The sequence below is a fragment of the Ambystoma mexicanum genome, chromosome 3p (genome assembly GCF_040938575.1).
Source record: "Ambystoma mexicanum isolate Mex_15411 chromosome 3p, UKY_AmexF1_1, whole genome shotgun sequence".
Taxonomy (NCBI): domain Eukaryota; kingdom Metazoa; phylum Chordata; class Amphibia; order Caudata; family Ambystomatidae; genus Ambystoma; species Ambystoma mexicanum.
In genome coordinates, this window is record NC_090925.1 from 620,848,262 (window position 1) to 620,875,763 (window position 27,502).

Sequence of the window (27,502 nt, forward strand, 5' to 3'; positions counted from 1 at the left end):
GACTAGCGCAGGCCGGCGAAGACAGAGAAAGGCTCTACTGTGACCCTGGAGCGCTCTCTAACCACCCATTAGCTAAGCCCAGGAATTTTGAATGGCAAACGAATAAAGGAAGAGCAAAGTGGCAGACTTACAAGTGTTGTGTGTCGAACTGAAGCAGAAGAATAAGTCACTTACCCCCGGTAATGTTATTTCGATTGGATGTTCCTCCCTCATATTCCTCATATTTAGATATCTTCCTTCCAGCATTAGCTGTGTAGAGGAGGAGCCAAGTACCTCCATCCAAAGCTCCGTCCTCATGCTGCCTATATGTTGGGAACCAGAAATGGCGACATGTGCAGTTCCAGTAAGAATGCCTATACCGCAAAGAATCCTCGAGACAAGGTACCCATTGAGAAAACCCTACATGCATGCACAATAAAATAGTGTTCTTTTGGATGAAGTTCCAGAGGAAGTGTGCATTTGAACGAGAAAGATGATTAGGTGACGTCATACGAAATAGAACTGACGTAACGTGAAAAGATATGCAAGACAAGAAGATATAAACATTCTATAGAAATTGAAGATGAAATAGTGGAGATTAAGCAACATTTTGGGATTGAAATGAAGATGCTTGTGCAATGAAACACCAGACAAAATGCAGTTTATTTTACACTTGTACAGATGCAGAAACACAAGCAGACAAAGTAATCATAAGGCTGACTATGTAGTGAATAGATTGCGGCGATGTGCCAATGTATACATCTAGTAATGTAGAGAACTTGGATATTCCACGATGCACTTTAGCAAGGCATGAAACCCCATGATTGGAAGTGATTTCAGTGTGGCGCAGTTGGAAATAAACTGATGGCGAAGGAGAAATTCAAGAAAGGCTTGGGTGGCCCAGCACTAAGACATCGAGGCCACAGTGAGTTGGGTGCCCGTGAAAAGGCTACAATGAACGTGAGAAATAAACAAACTTCTGTTTGAAGCAGTATGAAAAAACACTGAAGGGGTCAAAAGTTCATCATTTAATAGTATTATATGCTATAAACTGCTCGAAAGAGTGGTCACTAGTCACATGGTCTAGATCAAAATAGCTTTGGGTCAAGCTATCAAGCTACACCGAAACCAGAGACAAGGCGATGCTACACTCCTTTCATTTCTCAGGCACAGAGAGCTTCTGCAAGGCCAAGTTCAAAGCCTTAATTGACTGGCAGACTGTAGGAGTGATGATGGATGTGGGCTAATTGGGTGGGGAGGCAAGACCACGCCGACCATCCATGCACCTGGGATGCTAGCCTGTGTGCTGCTACCGTGTGGAATATTCCAGAGGGGTACAAGCGTGGCAACCAATTATAGAGGGCCAAGCATGAGGGAGCCCTATAGTTTGTGTAACCAATTAATCGGTGTGTATTTTATAAAGATGACTTGTCACTAGGGATGGGCTTAGAAGCCCACCTGATTTAGAGACCCAATCTCTACACCCGTTAGTATGGAACGTATACCTAGATGTTCCCTGAGAGCCCATCATATCCCCAAGTAGGTTTTTGTAGGTTGCCACGTAGTATGACGACAATGATGATGAGTTTTGACAATGAAAGTTGTGTTTTTTATGAAATGTACTCAGGGCTCGACCGAACGTTGGATGATGTTCTTTGTAACTCCCGGTTTCAGATAATTGATATTAAAACAGAACTAAGTTTTGCCAACTTCCTGAGTCATTTTGATTATTGATGTTTGAGTAACTTCTGCATCCCCATCCACCTCCAAGTATTGCTGCCTCGTCTTAAAGCACCTTAGGTCTATGGGTTCAGCTGCTTCATCAAATTCTTTCCAGCAGAGCCCACTGTGCGTCGATCCGGTCGACTCGATGTCCCTCGAGGGCCTCCATCTCGAGGTTGATGTCATCACAGGCATATATAGCAAGCGCAGCGCCCGTTAGCTTCAGTTCTATTTTTGCACCTTCTTCCCACAGGATTATCGGCAATAGTGTGTCCAAGACAGTATCAGACAATGAAGGAGCATACAGTGCAATGCACAGAAATTCTACTGCGGGATAGGCTGGGAGGGGCGATGAGGAATACTTGTGAGGAACATCCAATCGAAAGAACTTTACCAGGGGTAAATGACCAACTTGTTCTTCGCATGGTTTGTGTCCTCCCAAGTAATCCTCATCTTTAGATAGACTCTCTAAGCAGTGTAAAGTTTGGAGGAGGGAGTAAGAATTTTCAAATAATGAATTTTTATTTCAAGTTTTGTCATGGACAGAGTAAAACTGCCTTTCCAAATCCACCTTCCTGGCCTGAAGACTATTCCAGCCAGTAGTGTTTTGTAAACGTATGAATAGCAGACCAGGTGGTTGCTGCACAAAAGTAATTTATCAGCACCCCTGTTTGCAAGGAAGAAGATGTAGCCATGCCCCTTGTGGAGTTAGCCCTCAGGCCTTCTGGGGGATCCTTTCCTGCAAGCCTATAGTATTCTGTAATGGCCAGGATTATCCATCTGGATAATCTTTGTTTTGTGACTGCCAGACCCAATTTGTGTTCGGTGTACCCCAGAAAAAGTTGGTAATCGTCTCTTATTTTTGACATACATGAAATGTAAAAACTAAGTGCCCTTTTTGGATCTAGCCTGTGTAGCCTTTCTTCCGCCTTGCCAGGATGTGGAGGAATACAGAAAGTTGGCAAAACGATCTTTTGAGAGATGTGAAAATCCAATACAATCTTCGGAAGAAATGTAGGCTTAACCCTTAGAACAACTTTGTCCTTATAAAAGGTTGTAAACAGTGGTTTACTGGATAAGGCCTGTAACTTGCTCACCCTGCAGGCTGATGTTAAAGTGACTAATTAGATGGTCTTAAAAGTCAGAAGTCTCAATGGACATGAGTGAAGTGGCTCAAATGGAGCGCATATAAGATATTTTAGCACAAGATTCAAATCCCAAAATGGAACCTGAAATGGCGTAGAGGGAAACATTTGTGAGCCCCTTTGGAAATTGTATAATCAGTGGCATTTTGAAATATGAAACTTCTTCTAATGTGACCGTAAAGATCGAAAGCGCTCTTAAGTACCCTTTTATGGTTCCAATCTGGAGCCCCAGATTTGCCAGATGTAAAAAGACCACCACCATAGGTGTATCGCACCGAAAAGGGTCCACATTATTTTTCCTGCACCAGCTGCAGAATTTGTTCTAACAGCAGCAATATAAGGATTTTGTTGCTGGCCTTCTTGGCCGAAAAGCAAAATATCCATTACGTCATGCAGGGGGTTCCCATCCTTATAGCTCAACCTCTCAGAAAACAGGTTGAGTGACTGGACTTCTGGAGGGAGAACCCGACCCTCCTCTCACGAGAGAAGGCCCTCTCTTTGTGGAAGACACATTCGAGGGCAGATGGACATGTCCAGAAGGTCCGGGTAGCACATCCTCCTGGCCCAATCCGTAGCAATTATGATCACGGATTTCCCCGACATTTCTCAACCTCCCGATGACTTGAGGAATGGTGGGGACTGGAGAAAAGCGTAAAGAAATGGAAACTCCAGTCCACTACAAACGCGTCCCCTACAGATCCTCTTGAGGGAAATTCCCTGGAGCAGAACAGTTCGCACTGCCGGCTGATGCTGGTCGAGAACAGATCCACTTAAGGAGCTCCCCACCCCAAAGGGCGAAGACCTCTTGAAGGACTTCCGAGCTGGTTCCCACTCGTGGGAGACTGTGCTCTGCCTGCTCAGAGCGTCCGCCGCCGTGTTCTCTCCTCCCGCCACGTGAGCTACCACTAGGGAGATTCCTTCTTGAATTGCCCAGAACCATAGCTGCACTGCCTCTGTACACAGTGGTAGTGACACCAAATCTATTTTGTTGCGGTAGTACATGGTCACTGTGTTGGTCATTATTATCTGGACATTCCTTCCACGTACAGAGGGCAGAAAGGCCTTCAGTGCTAGTCTGATCGCCCACAGCTCCAAAAGGTTGATGTGTAGTTAGGACTCTGATGGAGACACACGACCGCTGACTGCCAGATAGTTGGCGTGGGTTCCCCACCCCGTGAGTGAGGCGTCCATAACCACTGTTATCTCTGGCCATGGTTGCCAAAACGGTTCTCCCTTCAGAATGTTGTCCTTGCAGGCCAACCATAGGAGATCCTGTGCGACCCTGCTCAGAACCTGAAGCAGATGTTACATCTTGCCTGAGAACTGAGATCACTGGTTTCTGAGGGCCCATTGGAGGGATCTCATTCTCAGGCAAGCCTCTGGCAACAGGAAATGCAGGATGCCATGAGGACGAGAAACCTCAAAACGTCGAAGGCCTAGAAGACTGTGCACTTTGGAATTTGATGACCATTTCCAAAATGTGTTGAGTGCTCATCTTGGGTGGCGAGGCTTTTCCCAAGGATGCATCCAGGACTGCTCCGGTGAATTGGAGTCTTTGAGATGCTATCATATGGACTTCTTGAAATTGAAGGAGAAGTCCAGTCTGTGGTGAGAGTGGCAAGTCATAAGGAGATGTTCCAGGACCTGTTTGGGGGAACAGGTGCTGATCAGCCAATCGTCTTAGTAGGGGTAGACTTTAATTCCCCCTCTCCTGAGCCTCGCTGCCACCACCGCCATCCACTTCGTGAAAACCCTCGGGTGGAGGTCTGCCCGAATGGCAGAACTAAACTGATAATGAGAACCCCCAGCAGCGAACCTCAGGTACTTTCTGTGCTTGTGATGAATAAGCACATGAAAGTAAGAATCCTGAAGGTCCAATGACACCATACAATCCTGAAGCTGGAGGGCCTGAAGGATGTGGGAATGGGTGACCATCTTGAACGTGTCCTTCCTGAGAACTTGCTCAAGCATCTGATGTCCAAGATGGGTCTCAATCCTCGGTCCTTCTTGGGGATTAGTAAATAAGGAGAGTACCATCCTTTGTTCGTCTCCGTTACAGGTACTGATTCTATATCACCTTTCTCACGCAGGCTTAACATTTCCTGCAAAAGCAACAGATCCGGAACTTTGAACGAGTGGCTCCCCGGTGAATGATCCAGAGGCCTTCTTAAAAAGGGAAGGCAGTAACCGTGGGCTACTTCTTCCAACGCACACGCATCTGAAGTAATGACCCGCCATTCTTGCTGATGCTGAGAGATTCTGCCTCCCACTGGGATTTTGTGGGTTAAGGCCTCAGAGGGGTTTTGAAGCGGCTAAAGCAGCGGCTAATGGTAAAGTAGCCGTTGCTTGGGCGGACTTTGCACCAATTCTCCGTCCACCACGGTTGAATTTTCTTTGACCGGCCAGTCCTCTCGCTCTACCAAAAGAGGAGTAGAAACGAAAGGACCTACCCCTCCAAGCTGGCCCACTGGGGTAGTGACTGTTGTGGCAGTATCATAGCAGCGCCAAGTGATTTGGCTGCTGCCTTCAAGGTCTGCTTCTTCTCCAGGCTCTCATCAGCCTTGCTGGCAAACAGCTGTGTACCGTCAAAGGGCATGTTGAGCAGTCTGGACTGCATGTCTGGTGCAAATCCCAACGTCCTCAACTACACAAACATGTGCATCACTGTGCTCACAGCCATAGCTCTGCTGATACTGTCTACAGAGTCCAGACCTGGCTGGGCTGGAGAGACTCACATATTGCTTCCTTTCCATCTTTCACAATGTTCAGGAAGCTGTCTCTCTCTTCCCCTTTGGGAATGTGTTCAGCCGCCAGGGCGATACAGTCCCACAAGGTGAACAAGAACTTTGCAAGTGCGCAAGTGGCATTGACTGATTTTAGCACAATGCTTCCAGCTGAAAACCTCTTTCTTCGCCATTGCGACAAAACGCTGATCATCCCTATCTGGTGGTATGAAGTGGTATGCCGCTTGCTTGGACGTGGAAGTATCTGTCTGAACACACCAGGCTTTCCGGTGTTGGATATCTGGATAAGTAATCCAGATCACTGCTTGACGGTATATATTTCTTTTTTAGCGAGGTTCTTGTTGATGGCCGGACTTGCATTCAGGGCCTCCCAATTTGCTTTAACCCTCTTCTGCAGGGCAATGCGAAAAAGTAATACAGGGTCCTTCTGTGGTCCCTTATCCAAAATATCAGAACGGTTTTTATGTTCAAATGGAGGAGCAGGCCTGGACCAATCCCAAGAATTCAATCACCATAGACATCAACGGTCTATAAGAAGCATCTGCAATGCTGTGCCGGGTCTGACTTGCCGAATTTCAGCTCTGGCGATGTATCTATGCCACTTGCTGACTGTACATTTTCAGAAAGGTCCTTCATTCTGGATTCTTCCGAAATGAGGGTCTCAGGAACATTTGGTGTTCCAAACTCTAATCCAAAGCGAAGAGTATCCTGGTCGGATGGCTCATGTTCCTCATATATATGGAGGACAAGGAAATCCTTCCTAGGTAGAGACTAAAAGATCTTCTCTGTTTCTTTCGATGTAATCAAAGGTTTTGATGCCAACAGAGTTGATGACTTCGACACTGATGGCGTCAATGACTTTGATGTTGGTGGCGTCGATGATTTAGATGCTTTTGGCATTACAGGCTTCAATGCTATCCACGTCAATGGAGTCCTCGAAGAACACAAGCCCCGACTTGGATGGAGTCTTCGACAGACGAGGATTGGTCCCGTCATCCATTTGACTGTTCTCAAGGGGCCATTGGATGGTCTCCTGGGATCGAGGGCACGCAGAATTTGGCCTTAGCCTTCTCCTTGTCTGCTTTTGCCGGCGCAACAGGAACATGAGATTGGGTCTTCCCCTTGGTGGGGGTCGGCTCCTTTTCGAATATTTCGAGCATTTTCTGTCCGAGTACCTCCCCCCATTCGGCTGGAGTCACCGACTTACCTGGGCAGGCAATTTTACTTTCTGGCAATGAACCCGAGGATGTGGAAGGAGACCTATGGTGCCTTTTCTTCATCTTTCTTGATGAAGATAAGGAGTGGTGTGAACCACTCCTGGAACAAGAGCCTATCTTGGACCTCTTCCTCAGTGGAGAGTCGCTTCGTGACTCGCCTGACAAGCACCTTTTCGACAGTGTCGAGGGGGATTTCGTAGGGGGCCTAACCATTGCCAACTACCCCTTACCCTCCTTCAATGCCTTACTGGTCATGTTCTGGCAAGACCCACAGTCTTGCCGTCCTGTGCTCGACACCAAGGGACCACAGACACACTCTGTGTGAATTTATAATGGACATCTTGGTGCCGCAGTCAAAACACTTTTTAAAGTCAGTCTTCAGGGTCGATGAAGCCGATGAGGCAATTTTCGCGATGTTGCTGTTTCTGAAGAAACCGAAATCTTCAAAGCGTAAGCTATCGGGGAAAAACAGAACTGAAGTTAACGGACGCTGCATGCTTTATATACACCTGTGATGACGTGGAACTTGAGACGGAGGCCCTCGAGTCGACCATATCGACCCTCAGCGCCCCCTGGCCGGCAAAGAAATTCCAAAGCAGCCAACGCTGGAAGGAAGATATCTAAAGATGGTGAATACGTGGGAGGACACAATCCATTCCAAAGATAATGACAAATTTACTCACCGTAGTGACTACCTTACTCCTAAGTCCATAGTCCCCTTTCCTCCATACTTTCCTCCCAAGCACTGAACAAAGGAAAAATGGGTGGATGGAAAATGTCCCTTATTGGAACACATTCTTGAGAACTGCCCGGCCAAATGGGCCTCAGCCCGGGAGCTCAAGTTGAGACAATGTCTGCAAAAAGCTGAAGGCGAGGACTAGGTAGCAGACTTAGCTATGGACTCCCAAGGGATGTATTTTTGAAAGGCAACAGCAGCCCCTTTTTTGCCAGAACAGATGTGCATGAATGCCCTTTGGGGGCTGAAGGTCTTGAGTTTTGTAGGCTTCTGAAATGCATGAAGCTATCCAACGTGAGATGGACGCTTTCGAGTCTGGTTTCCCTTTTGGGCCACCAAACGTGACAAAGAGCTGTGACGAACATCTAAGTTCGCTCATTCCGTCGAGGTAAAACCTCAGAGCATGTCTTATGTCTAGGTTGTGTAAAACCCTCTCGGCATCAGAGACCGATTCAGGAAGAAAAACGCTAAAGATATTGACTGGTTCAAATTAAATTAAGAAGAAACCACTTTAGGTAGGAAGGAAGGGCGAGTGCGAAGCACAACCTTATCCTTGTGTAAACTTAGGAACGGATGTTTGACAGAGATCGCTTGAAGCTCTCTTATCTGCCTTACAGATGTTACCGCAATCAAAAAGGCCACCTTCCAAGAAAGGTACTTGAACTCGGTAATGGCTCTAGGTTGAAAAGGCTTATGGCATAAGGTGGGGAGGACCACATTCAGATCTCATTTGGGAGGAGGGGTCAGAACCGGCGGAAAAAGATAGACGACTTGCAAAATGCCTCTAGATGACTTGGTTTGCCAGTGAAAAGGAGCAGCTGTCTCTGGACAGATAAGCCGCTATGGTGAATAAATATGTCCTGCAAGACCGGACCTGAATGCCAGGATTGTGGGAGAAGGGTGCCACAAGGTGATTGCTCTGGTGAACGCCGGGAATCTGCAGCAACCTGATCGGGGAGCACAACAACAGGTGCTGCAGCTCCAAAAACCAGAACCTGGCTGGCCACTATGGCGCTATGGAGAGGAGACTGCAGTTGTAAGCACTCCTGAGTTTGCAGAGCGGCCGGTGAATCAGCAGCAAAGGAGGAAAAGCGTAAGCCTTTATGATGTCCCAAGGGATCTCAAGAGCGTCCCCAAGAGAAGACACTCCAAGCCCGTCTCTGGAAGCATAAAGAGGAAGCTTCCTGTTTCTTGAGGTTGTAAAGAGGTCCACCGTTGAAGAACCTCATTACTGGAAGATCTTGGTAAGAATATCTGTGTTCATCTCCCACTTGTAACACGCCACAGATTGGTGGCTGAGGGAGTCAGCAGCCACATTGATGTGACCTGGAATGTGCACAGCTTGAAGCCAAACATTGTGCTGCATAGCCCAGTTCCAAATTTGGATAGCTAAGTCCACCAGAGGGGAGACTTGGTGCCCCCCTGTTTGTTGACGTAGAACATCGCTAAGGAATTGTCCATGCAAATTCGAACAACATGCCTTGAGCGCCAGAAAAACTCCCAGGAGCTCTAGGTAATTGATATGGGACCACCTGTCTTGGGGCGTTCACAAATCTTACACATCAAGGTAACCCAGTGTCGCTCCACACCCCAGAAGGGAGTAGTCTGTGGTAACCATAACTTGTGTGCAGGGCTCCTGGAAGTAGGTCCCCACTGAAAGATTCCTGGTGGAAGACCACCACTGAAGATCCGCCATCATGCAAGATGGGACTGGAATCATCCTGGAGCCGGATCCGTAGCCTGGGACCAGCACCTCCCAAGAGCAAGCAGAGGGCGCCTAATTTTCAGCCATGCCAGAGTCAGAGCTACCACGCAATAGGCCATGAGGCCAAAAGTCTCTGGAACCACCAGTCCGACATGTGGGATGACTGTAGGAAGAGCTGGCACGTGGTGGAAAGGTCTACAATCCTGTCCTCCATCAGGAACACTCTGGTACTGACGGTATCCCAATGGAAAGCCAGCAAAATCAGGTCTTGTGCAGCCATCATCGATGATTTCCACCAGTTCACCAACAGCCCAAGACGGAACAGGAGCTGAAAGAGAGATTGAAGATTGACCATTGCGGCCTGGGTGCAAGGATTGCGCCGGAACCAATCATCCAAGCATGGGTACATGAATTCCCTGTAGTCTAAGGAATGCTGCAATGACCAACATCTTCATAAAGACACGCAGCGTTGAGCTCAGACCAAACAGTAGCACTGGATACTGGAACTGTTCCGACCCACGCAGAACCGCAGATATTTCTGATGCGGGATGCAGGATGTGCATGTAGGCGTCCTGAAGGTCCACCACGATGAGCCAATCGCCCTTCCGGAGAGGGGACTTTATCTGGCTGGGCGTTATCATCTTTCATTTCTCTTGGGGTAAAGAGAGATTGAAATTGGAGAGGTCAAGGATAGTGCGCAGGCCAGCTTGGTTGGGTTTAGGCACTGTAAACAGACAGGACTAATTGCTCACACCTAGCTCTCGCAAGGGAACAGACTCCACTGCTCTGAGGTCTAGAAGTGTCTGTACCTCGGCTCTGAAAGGGCGACCCAGTCTGCTGAAGAGGAGGGTGAGAAGATGGGGTAGAGGGTAGGGGCAAGCGGAAGGCTGCCCGGGCGACATGCCTTAGCTGGAGTCTTGGCAAGGAACGACAATGACTTTGCAGTTTGCGTGCTTGCCTTTGTCTTGGTGAGTTCCTCGTCAGTGGAGGACTGAAAGCGTTCCTTACCCTCAAAAGGAAGATCCAGTTCTTTGTCCTGAACCTCCTTCGAGAACTTCGTAGCATGCAGCCACGCTTGGCAGGAGAGGTCTACTCCCACCATAAGGCCCGAGCGGATGTGTACACATGATGGGCTCTAGCTTCCAGAATGTCCTGAGCCAGAACTCTGGCACCTGATAAGCCGCCCTTAAAGTGTTCGAGTCTGTTGGGAGGAATACATTCCTGGAACTCGGCCAGCTCCTTCCACAGCTTTACATTAGCAGCCACCAGGATAAGCTTGGTATTAGCCTGACGCAGCTGAAGGGCTGAATTGGGAAATACTTTTTCCCCAATGGCGTCAAGAAACTTGTCCTCTTTGGAAAGGTACTGAGACACTGCAGTGGAGATTGTAGAAGACGGCTTCGACTGAAGCGTAGCTGCTGCCACCACCGTCGATGAGGGAAGTGGACATGCAGTCAAGGAAATGTCTTCAGACGCCGGTAGCTTGTAGCAGGCATCAATTTTCTTGTTTATATGTTGCCCACAATTAGGTTTTTCCCAGACCTTGCACACTTCGGGCCAGAACATCCTTTTGTAGGAATAGGCCAGTGAGCTTGTGTCGACAGAGTAAAAGCTCCAGACAAAACACCTTCCTGTGGAGTCGGAGCCTCGGGTATTGAGATGTCTAGAAATGCCATCATATCCATAACGCGGTCGTGAAAGGCTCTAACAGAGCGTGGCGAGTCGTCGCTGTCCTGGTCCATTTGGTCCCCATCCAGTGCGGCGCGAACAGAATCCTGATCTGCAGCACGTGGCACTTCAGGCCCGGAGGGTGGAATTGACTGTGCCATGGGAGACTTTAGCACCAGTGACAGTTGAGGCAGAGGAGGCAGAGGGGGCCTCACTGGTAGTGGTGGAGGAGGAGACGCAACTGGGACCTGCAGAGGAAGTGCCGGAGCAGGTGAAGGTTCAGGTGGCTTAGGATATATTTCCTTGAATAAATCCTTTAAGTATGCCTTCATTGGGTCAGAGTGCATAAGCGCCTGAAACCTGCCAAAAAACGCATCCTCGGAAGAAGGCTTAGGCGCTGGAGTGGGTAGAGGCCACTCTGAAGGGGCATACCCCCAGGAATGCAAAGAGGACGGGGCATACCCCCAGGAATGCTAAGTGGATGGTTGCCAGGAAGGCCCTCTACCAACTGGGTCCACGTAAAGCAAGGGAGCAGACGCCGGAGGAAGATGACAGAGTGTGGCAGCGGAGTCCGAGCACGCCAATCCATTGGCGGGCAGAAACGGTTCTTATTATCCACAAAACGTGGAAAAGGCTGCTCAGCCGCAAAAACAGGTCCCTCGGTACCAGCCATTGTGAACGTTGGCGTTAAAGAGGAAGACAAAATGGCTGCCATAGACTGCGGTGTTGGTCTACCATTTTGTTAACGCCTGAGGGGAACTGGGTCACAGGTGTCAGTGAGGGTTACTACAGGGGTAGCAGGGGACTTATGTTCCATTTTAGCCTTGTGACAAGGAACCTCGGCAGAGCCGGTGCTAGCAGATCTAGAGTGCTTTTTGCAACGCCCTAGAGACTGCTGATGAATTAGCCCCCCATGAGGGAACCTCGGCAGAGCCGGTACTAGAAGGCTTAATGTTGTTGAACCAGCTTCTTTGCCCCCTCAGCAGGATCGGTTCAACCACGGGCCTGAGTGGGGGAAGGCTTAGAGTCACCCCCTTAAGCCAGAGCCGCCGAAGGGGGGCGCTCAATCTTGCTGGTTTTATGCTTAGCCCCTAGACGGGATCCTCGGGGTACCCCTGGTACGTTTAGTCACCTTAACAGAGACCTCGAGCCGAGACTCGGTAGACTTAGTTCCAGATTTGGAAACCTCAGCACTGACCGCAGTGACAACAGCCCCAGAAGTACTAGGCCTAATTTTAGCCCCCAAAAGGGGAACCTCGGGTGAAGATCCGGTACTGGCAGCCCCTTTGCAGAGGACCAAAAGGAAACTCTGGAGCACCAGTTAGACCACTTTAGGGACGCCTCAGGGAGGTCCCTGGTAACAGAGCCACTTGAGCCCCTCCCTGACCCCGAAGACCCTGGAGTGCCCGGATGGAGAGGGATTCGCAATAGAAGCACGAGTCTCACTGGTGTTCCGGGCCCAAGCACTCCAGGCAAAGAGAATGGGGATCCGCTCTCGTGATCGACGTTTGCACGATGAACAGTACACGGATCCCAGATGCTCCGGCATTGGCGGAAGAAAGACCGCAGAACCTGAGCGAGAAATGGACAGGGGAACATAAAGAAAAATATTCCCTGAGATAGTATATAACCTCAAAGGCATTCCTCGAGTGTCATACCAATGATATATAGAGCACTATATAAATGCCACATAACATAACAAATAACTATAGGTTTTTCACTGTATGTATGTGAGAGTGTGTAATTGCATAATATATATATATATATATATATATATATATATATATATATATATATATATAAAAAAAAAATATGCCATTGCACTGGTGCATGGCCTAATTAAGGTTAAGATGAATTGTCTGTGGATTATCAGAAAATAATTATGTAAAATACCAGAGTAAAATTTCGAGGTAGCTCCCTAATACTGGAACATTTCAGAATTGTCATTGATGGCTTCATATATGTTTTCAAATGTTTCCTTTTGAAAAGCTCTCAACACAGGGTTTTCCCGTAGGGGTAAAAAATTATTTTTGGCTGTAATATCTTAAAATTGGCCACTTCGATTTTCCCTGTTTTGGGCATCCACACACTTAGATTTTATCAGGAATTGGTGCGCTCACAAAAGTTTGAAATTCACTTGGCCAAACCAATTTTTAGATATTAACAATTGAAATGTATCTATATTTAACAAATGTACAGAATGAGCGTCCATCTTTCATACAAACTAACGAGGTGTATGAGTTTCAGAGGTTATATATTACGCATTTCACATCTCTTGAAAACTTTCATCAAAGCCACGACTGGCTTTGTCAGTTTTCAGTAGATGTACATTGTATACAAGTACAAACTGTAAAAGTCATATGTGCCTCTTGCACGTATTGAAATCCCACATGAGGGTTCACTTTAACGTGAGCATTCATATGTATAAGAGGTGTACAATGCACGAGTAGAATAAAGGTACACTTTAAATACAAACTCTACACGTACATTTGTAGAAGATGTAAATTGCGTATATGTACAAACTTACACGTGCAGTGATGATGTGTGATCCTGCAACGTGTGCGCACACTCCGCCCTCCTACGACTCACCCTTGTACGAGTCGTATTCCTACCACACACGATGCTATGACATGTGCTCCTCTGCCACCCTCTTCTGATGCACACAGGACAGACAGACACACACACACACACACACACACACACACGGCAGACACACACGCCACGCAAGCTCTTACAACACACTTACAACCCTTACACCACGTGCTGTTATGCTATTACGACACACACTTAGAATGAATATACAGCTTCTATACAAATTGTACATGTAGAATATGTACCCTGCACATGCTCAAAATGTATGTACTACTTCTGTACAAAATGCACAATTACATGTGGAGTACGCATGACCTCAAAGCGCTGGTAGGTTGAACTCCCTCAGGAACCGTAGTCCAGGTCAGTTGAGAAAATAAGGTGCTGCAGGGTTCTTGGGAGCACCAGTTAGGTGTGCAGCTGATGTAATTGGCTAATGGTAGTTGCATCCTAGCATTAGGTGTGGTGGTATTGATATCAGTTGAATGTGTGCAGTCTGGGGGGTGGACACCAAGACTGGGTTCTGGCTGAGTTGGGCCTGTAGGACGCTTATGTGTGCAGCTAGGCCAGTTTGTCATGGGGTATAGCTGTGTTGTTATAGAATGATGGTGTTTGTGTGTTAATGTTCGTATGTGAGCAGCTAGGCCGAAATTGATCGAGGAGTATAGCTGCACTCTAATTGTGTGATAGTATAGATAAGAGAGTAAGCGTGGTGATCTTGGAGGTGAGAGTGTGGGTTGAGTTATTATCTAAAACATAGGTAATTAAATTAGGCCATCAGGGACTGTAGTCAAGGTCAGTTGAGAGCATAAGGTGTTGTAGGGAGCTTGGGTGCACCAGTTATATGTGCGGCTGATGTAATTGCCTGATGGTAGCTGCATCCTAGCATTAGGTGTGGTGGTATTGATGTCAGTTGAATGTGTACAGTCTGGCGGGTGGACACCAAGACTGGGTTCTGGCTGAGTTGGGCCTGTAGGATGCTTATGTGTGCAGCTAGGCCGGTTTGTCATGGGGTATAGCTGCGTTGTTATAGAATGATGGTGTTTGTGTGTTAATGTTCGTATGTGAGAAGCTATGCCGAAATTGATCGAGGAGTATAGCTGCACTCTAATTGTGTGATAGTATAGATAATAGAGTAAGCGTGGTGATCTTGGAGGTGAGAGTGTGGGTTGAGTTATTATCTAAAACATAGGTAAGTAACTTACAGAACTATCCCAGGTGGAATTTTGTAGTTGTGAGTTGAGCAGGTGAGAGCAATTCTAATTGTGCAGCTCATGCACCTGAGTCACAGTGGTATCAGAGGGTGTACTTTCAAGAAGTGAGATAAAGTAGCTTACTAGATGTGAATCAATCTTGCAAGAACAATTCCTAAGTGTGTAAATAAATCACAGTATCATAGCATGCACCCTCTAGGTCTGAGTCAATTGTAGTAAGACTGGTTCTAGGAGAACGGCGCAGGCAGGCGATGCAGACTTGTAGATTCAAAGTACTATCACAGTGGGCACTTTCTAGGTTTGGTTCAGTGCAATGCTAATAGTTCCTAACAATTTTCTAGTGTGAGTCAATGTAATGCTAATCATTTCTAGCAATTTTCTGACTGTGACGAAGACTAGTAAATTCACAGTACTATCACAGATTTTCAGAATTCTGTACAGTGGGAGAGAGGCCCAGGTCCCACAATACACTACGTTTAACCATACAATAGACAAAGATGTAGGCCATACCTAGACTTGAGTGTCCTACAAAGCAGATAAAGATGGCGGCTATACCTAGATATGAGTGTCTTATACAGTAGGAGAAAGGTCGAGGTTCTGCAATAGGTGGGTCTCAACATATAACAGCCAGAGACGGAGGTCACACCTAGATTTGAGAGTTCCGCAGAGCGGGAGAGAGGACCAGGTATCCCAATACATTATTATGTTTCACCTTACAATAGACAAAGGGGAGGCCATGTTTGCTTAACATTCACAATTCTATCTAAGTGTGGGACCTGCCAACACCCACAACTCTATCCAAGTGCTGGATCTGCAAAACGTCAAAATCCTGTCTAGATGTGACGCAGGCTAGTTTACACAGTTCTATCTGAGTGTGGCATTTGCTAAGGTTCACAAATCTATCCAAGTGCGGCATTTACTTAAAATTCTCAGTCGCCCCTCAAAAACATTACTTGTGTTTTTACCCACCTTGCCAGCACACAATATATACACCTACCCAATCACCCCAGCCCACCCGATTACACTGCCAGTCTGCCCCCAGGCAGGGCAACATCTGTTGCCCCATCCGTTTGTGGTCCGGAGGGAGAGAGGACGATTATACTAAGCGCACCCCCCCATCCGCCCTCAAAAAAGGCATCCCTGATCTAGTGTCATTGCTGGGCGTGGTTTGTGTACAACGCACTTTGTTTTTATGGAAATCAGCCTGCATCATTTTTTGCTGCCCACACACTCCTCCCATAATATAAAATAATCACTATCAAATAAAACAATAACAAACAGAAACACACATGGGCCTGAAGGGGAGAGGGCCGCTCCCCCCCAACAAAAAAACACACACCTGGTGCTCTAGTGGCATCCCCCCAATCCAAACACTTCACAATGAAAAAAAAAATAAAAGAATTGGCACCTTCCTAGGTTCAGATTGGCTGGGAGGGCAAAATGAAATGCCCCATCCTTTTGGGGCAGGAAGGCAAGAGGGCCACGCCCCTTTTAAAAAGAAAACACATAATTGGTGGTCTAGTACCCCCCACCCCAGTAAAATCAACGCATTTCCCAAGACAAAAAGAAAACATGAACAAAATAAATATTGCCCCTTCTGCCCCCAGCGAGGGCAATTTCCATATATGCATTCCCCCATCCCCTTCGGGTAGGGGAAGGGAGAGGGTGAAGAAGAGGGCATACACTAAGCGGGCCCCACACCCCACTTCAAAAAGCATCTGTCGTGCTCTAGTGGTCTTGGTGGGCGTGGATCGAGCGATCTGTGGCCAACAATGCTTGTGGGTAAGTGTTGTTGGAAAGGTGAGAGTCTCCCCTTTCCAACTACACATCCCTTGATCAAAACAGCAAAATAATGCCAGAGATCGAGAGAGAAACGTACCTTCTCCTTACACGCTACAGCACAAAATGGCTGCGGCATGTGACATTACATTCAGTGTCACGTCAGCACGCATTACCCACGCTGACGTGAAACTGAATGAAATCCAACCCCGAGCTGAGGGGAGGAACCTCCTTCTCACAGCCTGGCAGTTGGATGTATAGTTAAGTTAAACTAAAGTGCTTAAAAGGCCAAGATTCCTTGTCCTCCGCACTCTAAAGGTAGTGCTGCGGATGAGCAATCTCGTCCTTAGCAATTAAGGGGTTAAACAAAGAAGGAACTCATGTTAAAAGACTGAACTTTTTGTTGCAGAAGAACTTGCAAGATTGAAGAGTTTTCAGCCAACAGGATTGTTGTGGGCCAAGGAAGGCCTACAGAACTGTTAGTCCCAGAGACATTTGTGATACCAGTGAAGAATCCAGGGGAAGGGAATCGCCCTCTGGAATTATGGTCTTTTCCATTTTGGAGACGATTTACTTTGAAGCCATTCTATTTTTAAGAACACTTTCTTGCAATGCAAATACCAGGTCAGACATTTGTCTTGTAACTTCATGATGTTGTTTTAGTGTGAGGGTCAGGATAGAACGTTTTAGGCACAAGGATAGCTTTTTTGATTGATGACATCCTGACAAAGGCAGACCCTTAGTTTTTAGGTAGGGCAACTCCTCTTTATAATAGGGTCAGAGAGGCATTTTCCCAACCCACTGGTGTGGACCTTTGTTGACTTGGGTCCGGAAGGCTTCACTCTCTGCTCCTCGGTCCTTTGGGAGGCCTGGCCATGGAATAAAACACTGTGTAGAGTGTGGCATATACACATGATAACAGTCAAAGAAAAGTAACATAACATGAGGGAAGGGCACTCGAGTAGGTAACAGTTCATTTGTACCAGTTCAATGCAACAACAAAACCCTTGGAATTCAGTGAAAAACATGTTAGTTGAAGTGAGTTTAAGGCAATGGTTAATCCCAGCTCGTCGGTTGTCCCTTTCATTCCCGGTTTCCCTGGCACTGGTTAGCCCAGACACTGCATGCCCACATCCTCCCATTGTGGGTAAACCCCTGCCTCCTTTACTCCAGGCAAGTTTGTGTCTGACCCATGCCAGCCATGTTAGTTAGGGTCAGGCAAATCTTGTTGCAGCTCCCTCACCCAGTGCTATGCATGACATATGTATAGTAGGGGCGTACAGAATAGTGAAATTACTATTTCGTCCGAATACCGAATAGTTGGCCCAAGTATTCAGCTGAAGCAGATTAGTTCACTATGGAACCTGAGTGTGGTTCCTGCGCCCATTGATATAAAGTACATTTAATATACTGCTGGAGGAACGTTATGGAAACGGCATAGCATTTTCCTTTGGAAACATGCACATGTTCTGATTGGATTAATTATTAAACCGATCAGAAAATGAGCCTGTATCTAGGAAAATGCAAATTATCCCGCTGTTATGTAAATGCCACCTTAGATGGTGTGCTGAATGTACATTGTTCACAGTGGGACTCCAAAGGGGAAAATACATTCAGCACACCAGCGAAGGTGGCATTTGCAGCAGCCAATAAGCACATAGTTTATGGGCACCAACTCGCACAAGACTGCGTGACTTTGTTGAGCATAACCCGAGTGTGAGCCCTCCAGCACACTACTGTCTAGAACATGGGTTTACGACCTTTGGCTATCCAGATGTTTTAGACTACATCTTATGCTAATCATGGCCAGCATAGTCAATGGTAAGGGATCGTGGGAGTTGCAGTCCAAAACATCTGTAGAGCCAACAGTTGCAAATCCCTGGTCTACAATAAGGGCCTGTAGGTTTTGGGCTTGTGCGCGCTACAGGCTGTCAGAAGATGTAACCAGGAAAGGACACTGTAGGCTGGAGGGAATCCTTTTAATTGGTAGCATGCTCCTCTCTTTCCCAAGGGGCTTTCTATTTTGTTCTTTTCTAAGGGGTGCAACTTTAATATGTAGTCTCCAGGAAATTCTGATCACCCCTCCTTGTGACAGGAGTCAGCAGACATGCATGCACAACGTCTGTAAATGCACTACATGTAAGAGAAAGATTATTCAGGTGGACTAGATGTCTGCAGTCACTCCATATCATAAGGCAATCATTGCGCTATGAAAATAACTTTAATTTGCGGGTACTCACCCAGTCGTATATCACCATCCTGTGTAAGCAAAACATTGCCGGCCTTCAGGTCCCGGTGAATAATCTTCTTACTGTGCAAGTAAGACAGGGCCTCTAGCATTTGACGACAGGCAACACGTATCTGAGGTTCGAGCAGCCCCCGGTCCAACTCTGTATAGAGACAGAACCACAGGAGACAATTAAGAACAGTTAACATTGCAATCTCATGGCACGTATCTACAGTATTAGGCACTGCTTCTTGGCAGACTGGATTCTTCCAAAGCATAAGCACCCCCAAATACTTTTTAGGGCCAATGCCAAAATCATCTGTCGATGTTGAAATCGATTTTGAAATCTGGAGCCCAGGCACATCTTTCCATTGCGAGATTTCACCATCAGTGAATTAGCAAGCTACAATGTTGAAATGGCATTGAGAACGGTGGCTCTTAAAGTAATTACAAAGTTGGTCTATTTCGTAGTGGGAATATAGTCGCCAGCAGTCTAGGCTGGAGAAGAGTCAATCATTTCTTTGGTGAGGTCATTGTGGTCACTAAGGTATAAGAGAAAGACAAGGTAAGGTCTTTAAACTGCACTCTTAATATAGTGTATGCTGTTCCCACTGAATTTGACAAATAAAAATGGTTCATCTGGAATGGTTTGTCAATTTTCATTCTACCCCAAAGCCAGCCCTACAGATAAGTGGTGTATCGGCTACTTTTACACCCTAAAAATAGGCAAATACTCAGAAAAAATAAAAATAGGGAAACAAATGCTCCCAACAAAAATTAGGAAACAAATATGTAGAACCTTGTCCCTTTGCTTTCACCCACACAGCTCCATGAATATGTTTGGACCAGCAGTGCGCATAGTACCACAGGAAGAAACTACTATTATTTCCTGATTGGGAGAAGTAAACATGTATCTTTTAATGTGCATGAATAACAAGGTGCAAAGAAATAACTATTACAAAAACATTTCTGTTTTGCAGTTGAACATTTTTTGCTTGCTTATAAAATACTCCCATTTGGAATTGGAGGTACCTTTTTACTCCCCAAAAATTATTTTACTCCCAACTTTAAAAAACAGGGAGTAAAATACTCCCACTTCCAAATCTTATCTGAAGCACTGCCTAAGGAACCAAGTGAAGCGAGAGCCTCGGCGAGAGCTGTGGGACGTCACTGCACCTTTCAACCATCAAACATGGGGGATATTACTATTATTTGTATTTATTTGAATAACTGCTGTCAGTATCGATCAGATATGACTTACAATACATTATTTATAGATGGCAGAGGAATTCCCTGAAGGGTGCCTGTACAAGATTAACAAGATGAGAACAAGTGGTGAGGCAGTTTATGAGGTTGTAAAAAAAATAAAAAAGTGGGGCATAAACCAGAGACAAAACAAACAAGATATATAAAGACACATGTGACAGTAATATTAGGTTAAGGGGGTTTGGGGGGGTGAATCAAACTAAATAGGCGGCTGCTAGTAGCACCTAAGGCCATCCTTCAGGAGGAGGTAATTTTTTTTTTTTTTTAAACATTTTGAGCATTTTTAAAGGGAAGCAGGATTCACATGACTCGCATGTGCCTACTACCCTAAAAACAAACTGCAAATAAAACATTCATGTAAGTAGTATATCTTCATGACCAGGACTCGCCCAGCAGCAAGGACGCCCGGAGGGTCTTTCAGGCAAGTGGGGTGAGGGATCGGGTGGAGAGTCTGTGGAGAAGAGAGAGACTCTAGAGGGCATCAGGGGGAAGGGGAAGATAAGGCCTTTGGCACCTGCGAGAGGCTAGAAGACGACTGGTCGAAAGGCGTAAGTGGCCGGTAAGGAAAGATTCTACTGAATTTCTTCCATGTTCCAGATCACCTGTTTGGCCAGTGCCTCTCTCTTCTGGGCTAATATGGGGTTTCCTATGTAGCATCCTATGCCTACCCATAGCACATTTAAGCAAACTTTAGAAAACAAAGAAAAACACAGGCAGGGTTTTCAGTAACACATTTCCTCGCGGATGTATGTGATTTCTTTGAAAATATTTCACCGGAAAACGAAATTAACTTAACTTTTTCTACTTTTTTTTTATAATGCGGGGGTAGACCCCCTGGAGATCACCCTCACCCCTCCCTACCCTAACCTATACCCTTACCCCACACCTCACCCATTATGCATTACACATATTCCATTTCACCTACCATTTTCGGTGAAATAAATTTGGTGAAATCTCATTAGGTGAAATGGTATTCGATGAAATCTACTGTAACGCTTCCTCGCCCGGATTGCAGTTTCCTGCAGTGTCCCATCTTTGCACTTTTTGTTTGAACCAATACAATGTATGCCATACTGCAAAATACTGGAATCATTCCTGGAGGAGTTAAGTAATAAACACATTTTTTGAAGAAATGGAAATGTACACCAGGGGCGTTGCTAGGGGGGGGCTAAGGGGACTATATATGATCTTTCGGTTGTAGCCCCGGATAGAATCTCAGGAGCTACAGCCAAAAGACTAGCTAGCCCCCAGTCCCAACAGTTCCGACATCAGCTTAGCCCCGGGTCTTTTCCAGACCTAGCAACTCCCCTGATGTACACTATTGTTAACATCTACATCGTAGCCTAGAAGGGAGCATGGCATCACACAAGTGGCTCCATTATGCGGCAAATCTGACAAATCCTCAGCTTTGCCTCTGAATCATTAGTTGTTCAGGCCTCAGGCCTTGCAACCACCTCTTGGCCACTCAGCAACCAATTAAGAGGTGTCTGCTTGTACATTTCCTTCACTTTTCGAGTGCCAGAAAAACAGTAAGTTCCATTCTTGTATCAAGTAAATGAAACCTTGTGTCTTCAAATGATATAGTAATGTGAAAAACACCAGACAATGACTCTTCTGAGACAGATGCAACAGGCTGTTTCTGAAAGAAAAGAGGGCCTCAGGCTTAAAGTTAACCATTCTACTGTGACTTCTAACAGACCAGGTTCCACACAAACTGCAAGTACCTCACTCTCACGTTGTGCAGAAGAGGCAGCCATCAAGAAGATCATCTTTATGGTAAGGAGTAACAGAGAACAAGAATCTGCAGGATGATAAGGAGTCATCATCTGAAACATGAAAACCAAGTCCCAACACAGAAACAGAAGGTGTTGGAGGAAAGAAGATATAAAACCTGTTCAGAAACCACATGACAGTAGGAATTGCAAAATATTATCCCCATTCATGAGTTCTCTTGAAAAAAGACACAGCAGCTAAATAGTCCTTAACAGTTCCTACAATAAAGGGAATAGTCGCCAATGATCGTGTTGACTCCAAACCAACGGGTGTAGGGCACAGCAATGGCTCAATACCCTTAGCACAGCTACAGCTTGAAAACATTCTCCACCTGCAGTACAAACCTAAATCAATTGCCTTTGTGGAGGGTCATTGGTGGACAACATTCTAACCAGACTGAATTTCAGGCAAGTCAAGTGGGAAAGTGGCATCAAACGCATAACTTACTTACTGCATCTGTCTAATACAATGATGAGCACTCTGTAGCTCTTTATATGTTTTGGCCCACAGCTCCCATCAGCCCTAGCCAGCATAGCCAATGGCAAAGAATGGTGAGGTCCTAGAACTCTGAATACCAGGTCCTTCCTGCTCTCTCTGGAGCCAGCAGGACCATGCACACCAGTCTATACAGTGCATAACATCAATCTTTCCAACAATATACTGAGCTACACCCCTACTAGGATTCGCATATTCAAGCCATCCTCAAACTCTCTTTAACCCACCCTCCCTGTGCTTCCTCTCACTTCAGCTCCTTAGCCCTCCTCCCTTGACACAATGGTAATTGTGCCCAGGGCTTCACGATTGATGGAGAAAAGCCATTACTATCCCTTGAAGGAGATAGTGAGAATCAGAGTGGAATAACACCTTCTTCCATGTCTGCCATTCCAATGCCAACTAACTGACTGCTTATCATTGCATACATTTGCACTTTCTTATGGTCTGAGCCTGCTAATGACTACTGCATATAGCTAAAATGACCTCATACTACTCGCACTCTCTCCTCAGCATAAGGTTTATTTTGCAGCATGATCACAATGTGCCACTATTGTAAGGCACGGCAACACACTCTGCCATTTACTGTGAACAATGTTCATGCAGTTGTGATTAAAGGGGGGCCGAGTGACTTGAGGACGATCCAACATTGCTAAAATTTTAGCCATCACCTACTAAAGCAACTCCTATTCATTGCAAGTCCCCTGCTTTCTGCTCGGGGCATCCACAAGTACACTGTCTTCACCTATCATATAGGCCTATGAAAAGAGGATGGAACAGGTGGACATTGTCTCCCTGGACTGAGGAGGAGAACCCATACCACACCTTGAGGTAGTCCATCACAGTGATACTGTGAAACGATTTTCAGGAAATCCACCTGGATGGTTAAGACAAAGACAATGAGGACACATTTGAAGCCCACACTTCCAAGAGGATGATGCAGAGACCAGTCTCTTGATTGATGCAATGCATGCTGATCATTCAGATAGATGACCCCTCCCTACCCCATCAACCGAATAAGGGAGGAATTTGTCACCAAGTTCTGGAAAACTGGATCCTGGAGCTCCACAAAGATACATTCGTCCTCTTTTGAAAGGGGTTAAAGGATTGGAGTCAGGGCCATCATTTTAAACTACCCCTTCAGATGAACTTGTTCAGCAAGCAAAGGTTTGGGAATGGCCGCTGACAATTATCGTTCTTGATGGCATCGAAGAATGTAAAATAGAAGGCCTTTCTGTGTTCAAGTAGAGCTCGCTCAGTGCCACCTTTGCAGAGAACCTCCTTTACCTCTTGGACTAAGAAGTGGTCCTGAGATGTGGAAGAGGGGGAAGGTCAAGGGACTTTGTGGGAGCACTCCTAAAGTGGGAGGCAGTACCCAGACGAAATATCTTCAGAACCAACTAGTCCAAAGTCAGAGCCAATGCAAGGATTTATGCCACCTTAGTTGAAGTGCCACTCTAATGCCACCTATTGATGCCACTTTTTGATGTTGAGGACGAATTTGAGCTCCTGATGCAACTATAATAGTGGTGCCCAAGGCAACAGCCTAGAATTGCCTTATTACAACACATACCCTATCCACTGTAATTAGCTCCCGTGTTCCCACTAAGGCAATAAACACTGAATAAAACGCTGCCTCATTAAAAATGCCTAGGAACTCGCACATGGCCACTGGAAACTTGAAAGCTATGCACAGGTATAGATTGTGGCTGCTGCTTCAAGAAAGTAATTTACAGTAACTAAGCTGGCATAGATTGTAGCTGCAGGTTCATGAACATGATTTACAGTGACGGACTGGCATAGATTGTGACCACATTATCAAGGTGAGTTACAATGTGAGCGTCGAGGGTGCAGATACATGAAGGTGACTTACAGTGACAATGCCAGCGTATGTTGTGAACACGGGCAGCATGAAAATGACGTAAAATATTGATGTGCATGGTTGGTGATAGAGCATCTGCTGTTTTTTTCATGAGTTACCCTTAAAAGCCAACAGCCAACAGCCAACTGTACAGACTTTTTACTCCATTTCTCTCAAAACGTGTTCTGTAAAATTCACCATTTGAACACCTGTTTTAAAAGAAGTTATTAGGAGGGAAAACACTGCTCCTTCTACTTGCGAAGCTCCTTACATTACTTAGGGATCCATTGGTATGCTCATGAATCGGTGCTAATTTGTGGGAGAGGTTAATGCTGCTCCACTAAAAATATTCTCCCGACTGCCACCTCTAACCTTGACTCATTCAAAACAGCAGTGCCCCACAAAAGCTGCACATTCCCTAGGCACCAAAAGCTGCATCCATCACTGGCATGTGAATAATTATGTTACTGACAGCACACAGTGGCAGCTGGTATATTTGAGCAGCTGGTATATTTGAGCAGCAGGGGCGATGCTCAGCAAGCCCCTCATTCTATGCTTGGTGAAAGAAACCAGGGTTGATTAAAAAACGTAGTTTAGTTTTTTATTTGTAAAGCGCAGCCGAACCCTCAGGTAACTGAGTGCATTTTCTTAGGAGCCGCAATGTTACAGAAAGTTGCACATACATACAAGGTATACAAAAGTTAGTATGAGGGACCCGGTTACATAAAGGTCCATGCAGAATTAGTATGTGTTAGTTACAAAGGTTTATGTCGCCATAACTGGAGCTACCTCTTTATATCACAGTGAGCAAGAGCGCCAGATTTGGCTGAGTGTGGTTGAGGATCTAATGCTGAGTTGAGAGTAAATCCTTGACCTTGGCTCGGAACGGCCAGAATGATGTGTCGGACCTAGTAGTCAAGGGTAGGGCATTCCATGATTTGGCAGCTAGCACAGGGAAACTGAACCCTACAGCAGTAGTTAAACCTGGGACTGTAAAGCTGGTGTAGGTATGGGGATCTAGTTGGTCTAGAATAGTTCTGTCTGGTGAATTTGTCGGATAGGTATCGAGGGGCTGTCTGATAAAGGCATTTGTGAGTAACAACAAGTGCTCATAATTTGATTCTCTCCCAGATGGGTAGCCAATGGACTTCCTTCCTGGCCGAAGAAATGTGGGCCTTGCCAGAGGTTGAGGGTGCATCTGAGTGCGTTGTTTTGTAGTATCTGGAGTCTATTTAAGTTGTGGTATGTGGAGCCTACGAAGAGTGTGTTACAGTAATCTAGTTTGGATAAAATGAGGGCACTGGCTAGTATAAGGCGGCTGTTGGTAGATAAGAAAGGTTTGCAAGCATTGATGAGTTTATTGAAGTAGGCTGTGGAGGAGATTGTGGCGTTAATTTGTTTTTTGAGGGAGAGAGCGGAGTCAAGATACACACCCAATGTTTTGACTTCTTTCGATACTGATATAGTGTTGCCATCAATGACGAAGGAATGGTATCTGGGATCAAGTTTATTAAGACGGGCCTGTGACCAAACTATCAGCAGTTCCGTCTTGTCATTGTTTAAGCAAAGGCTGTGAGTGGCCATCCATGCTTGAATTTCAAGGTAGATCTCATTTAGTTTAGCAACATCTTCCTCATAGATTCCTGTGAGCACATTGAGGACCTGGGTGTCATCCGCATAGTTAGACTCCCAGGTCATCAAGCTTGGTGAAGATGTTGTAAAGCGTGGGAGAGATGCACAAGCCTTGGGGAACTCTGCATAGGATCGGTGTGGGGTCAGCCACTGTGCCACTTGAGGGGGCGAAGATTCTGGTAGTTCTATCCGAGAGGAAGGACCGGATCCAATTGGTGGCATCCTGAGAGAATGCAGCAGCCAAGGAGAGGTGTTTAGTGAGAATTTGGTGGTCGACTAGATCGAAGGCGGCAGACAGGTCTAACAAGAGCAAGATGGCCAGGTTGTCCTGGTCTTTGACTTCATCCATTTGGATTTTTAGATCGAGGAGGCTTCTGTCCCATGCCAGGGTCTAAAGCCAGATTGTCGCAGGCCTAGAAGGTTGTTGACTTCCAAATGTTGTTGTATTTGGAGTTATGCTACTCTGTCAATTATTTTTAAGGAGAAAGGGCACAGTTGTGATGGGCCTATAGTTCGTCGGGGTGTTAGGGTCAACGTTAGGTTTTTTAAGTAGAGGTAGGACCCAGGCCTCTTTGAGGTTGTGTGGGACTACAGAGTTTTAAACGAAGATAGAGGGGGCTAGGTCTTTAGCTCCGTCCTTAATGACTGATGCAGGGCATAGGTCTCCTAGACAGTTGGATGGTTTTAGGCTGGCAATTATATTGGTAACTACGTCCTCGGTAACTGGGGAGAAGTGGAAGAGGGGGAAGTCGGGGTGGGGTGATCTGGAGGTGACGCTAGCGTAGATTTTAGAAGCACGGTTGGCTTTTTTCGCTTCAATCTTGGCTTGCAGGAGGGCTATTTTATTAGAGAGTGCTTGTTGTATATTATTGCACCAGGTTTTGTCCTTGATGCAGTCATCGATAAGTGGCATGGGTGATTCCAATTCTCGTAGGATGGAGAATAGCTCTTTTGTACCAGATTTGGCATTGAGAATTCTGGTATTAAAGATTTCTTTTTAGCATTCATTATAGCGGCTTTGAATGCAGCGGCTGTTGATGTAAATTTTTCTTTCGTGGTTATAGATGGGGCTTTCCTCCAGCTGGCTTCAGCTGATCTCTTAAGGTTGTGCATTGCTTTAAGTTCCGCTGAGAACCATTTGTTCACGTGTGCCGATGGTTTGATTTTTCTTAGTTTTAGCAGAGCTATTTGGTTCAGCGCTAGCTCTGATGTGTTATTGTAGAGTTTTACTAGAGAGGTGGGATTGGGGTTGGCAGTGGAGGGATCAACAGATGTGATAGGGTACAGTAATGCTCTGAGATTCTCCATAGATATATTACGTTTGTTCCTGGCAAGAGATTGCAGTGGGGAGGAATGTGGTAAGTTTTTTTGTGTTGTTATGGGTATAGTGAAGTTGATCAAATGATGGTCAGATCAAGCGCAGGGGGTGATGTTGGACACTGAAATGTCACAGTTGACATCGGCCAGCCAATCTAAAGTTCTGCCTTTAGCATGTGTGGGCTTGTTAACACTTTGTGTTAGGCCTGATTGTATGATGGTATAATTGATCAGGGATGCTTTAGAGTCAATAGGGTCCTGAAGACCAAGGTTGAAGTCTCCCAGTAATAAGATTTGGCAGCTGGTATATGTATTAGAGGTCAGTAGGTGGGAGATGTCCTCCTCAAAGGTGGTGATTGCGCCTGGGGGGTCTGTATAAGAGGTGGGCTAGTATAGTTCTGGGGCTGGACAATGGGAGTTTGAAGGACAGGAGTTT

At 46.0% G+C, this 27,502-nt stretch overlaps 1 protein-coding gene across 1 annotated transcript in view; it reads right to left on the bottom strand.

The window, feature by feature from the left end:
* STK10 (serine/threonine kinase 10) overlaps positions 1-27,502 on the bottom strand; it is a 967,310-nt gene that overhangs the window by 393,919 nt on the left and 545,889 nt on the right. The window contains exon 4 of the mRNA XM_069651382.1: positions 18,739-18,888. Within this exon, the coding sequence (XP_069507483.1) occupies positions 18,739-18,888 (150 nt within the window). The remainder of the gene's footprint in view (positions 1-18,738; positions 18,889-27,502) is intronic.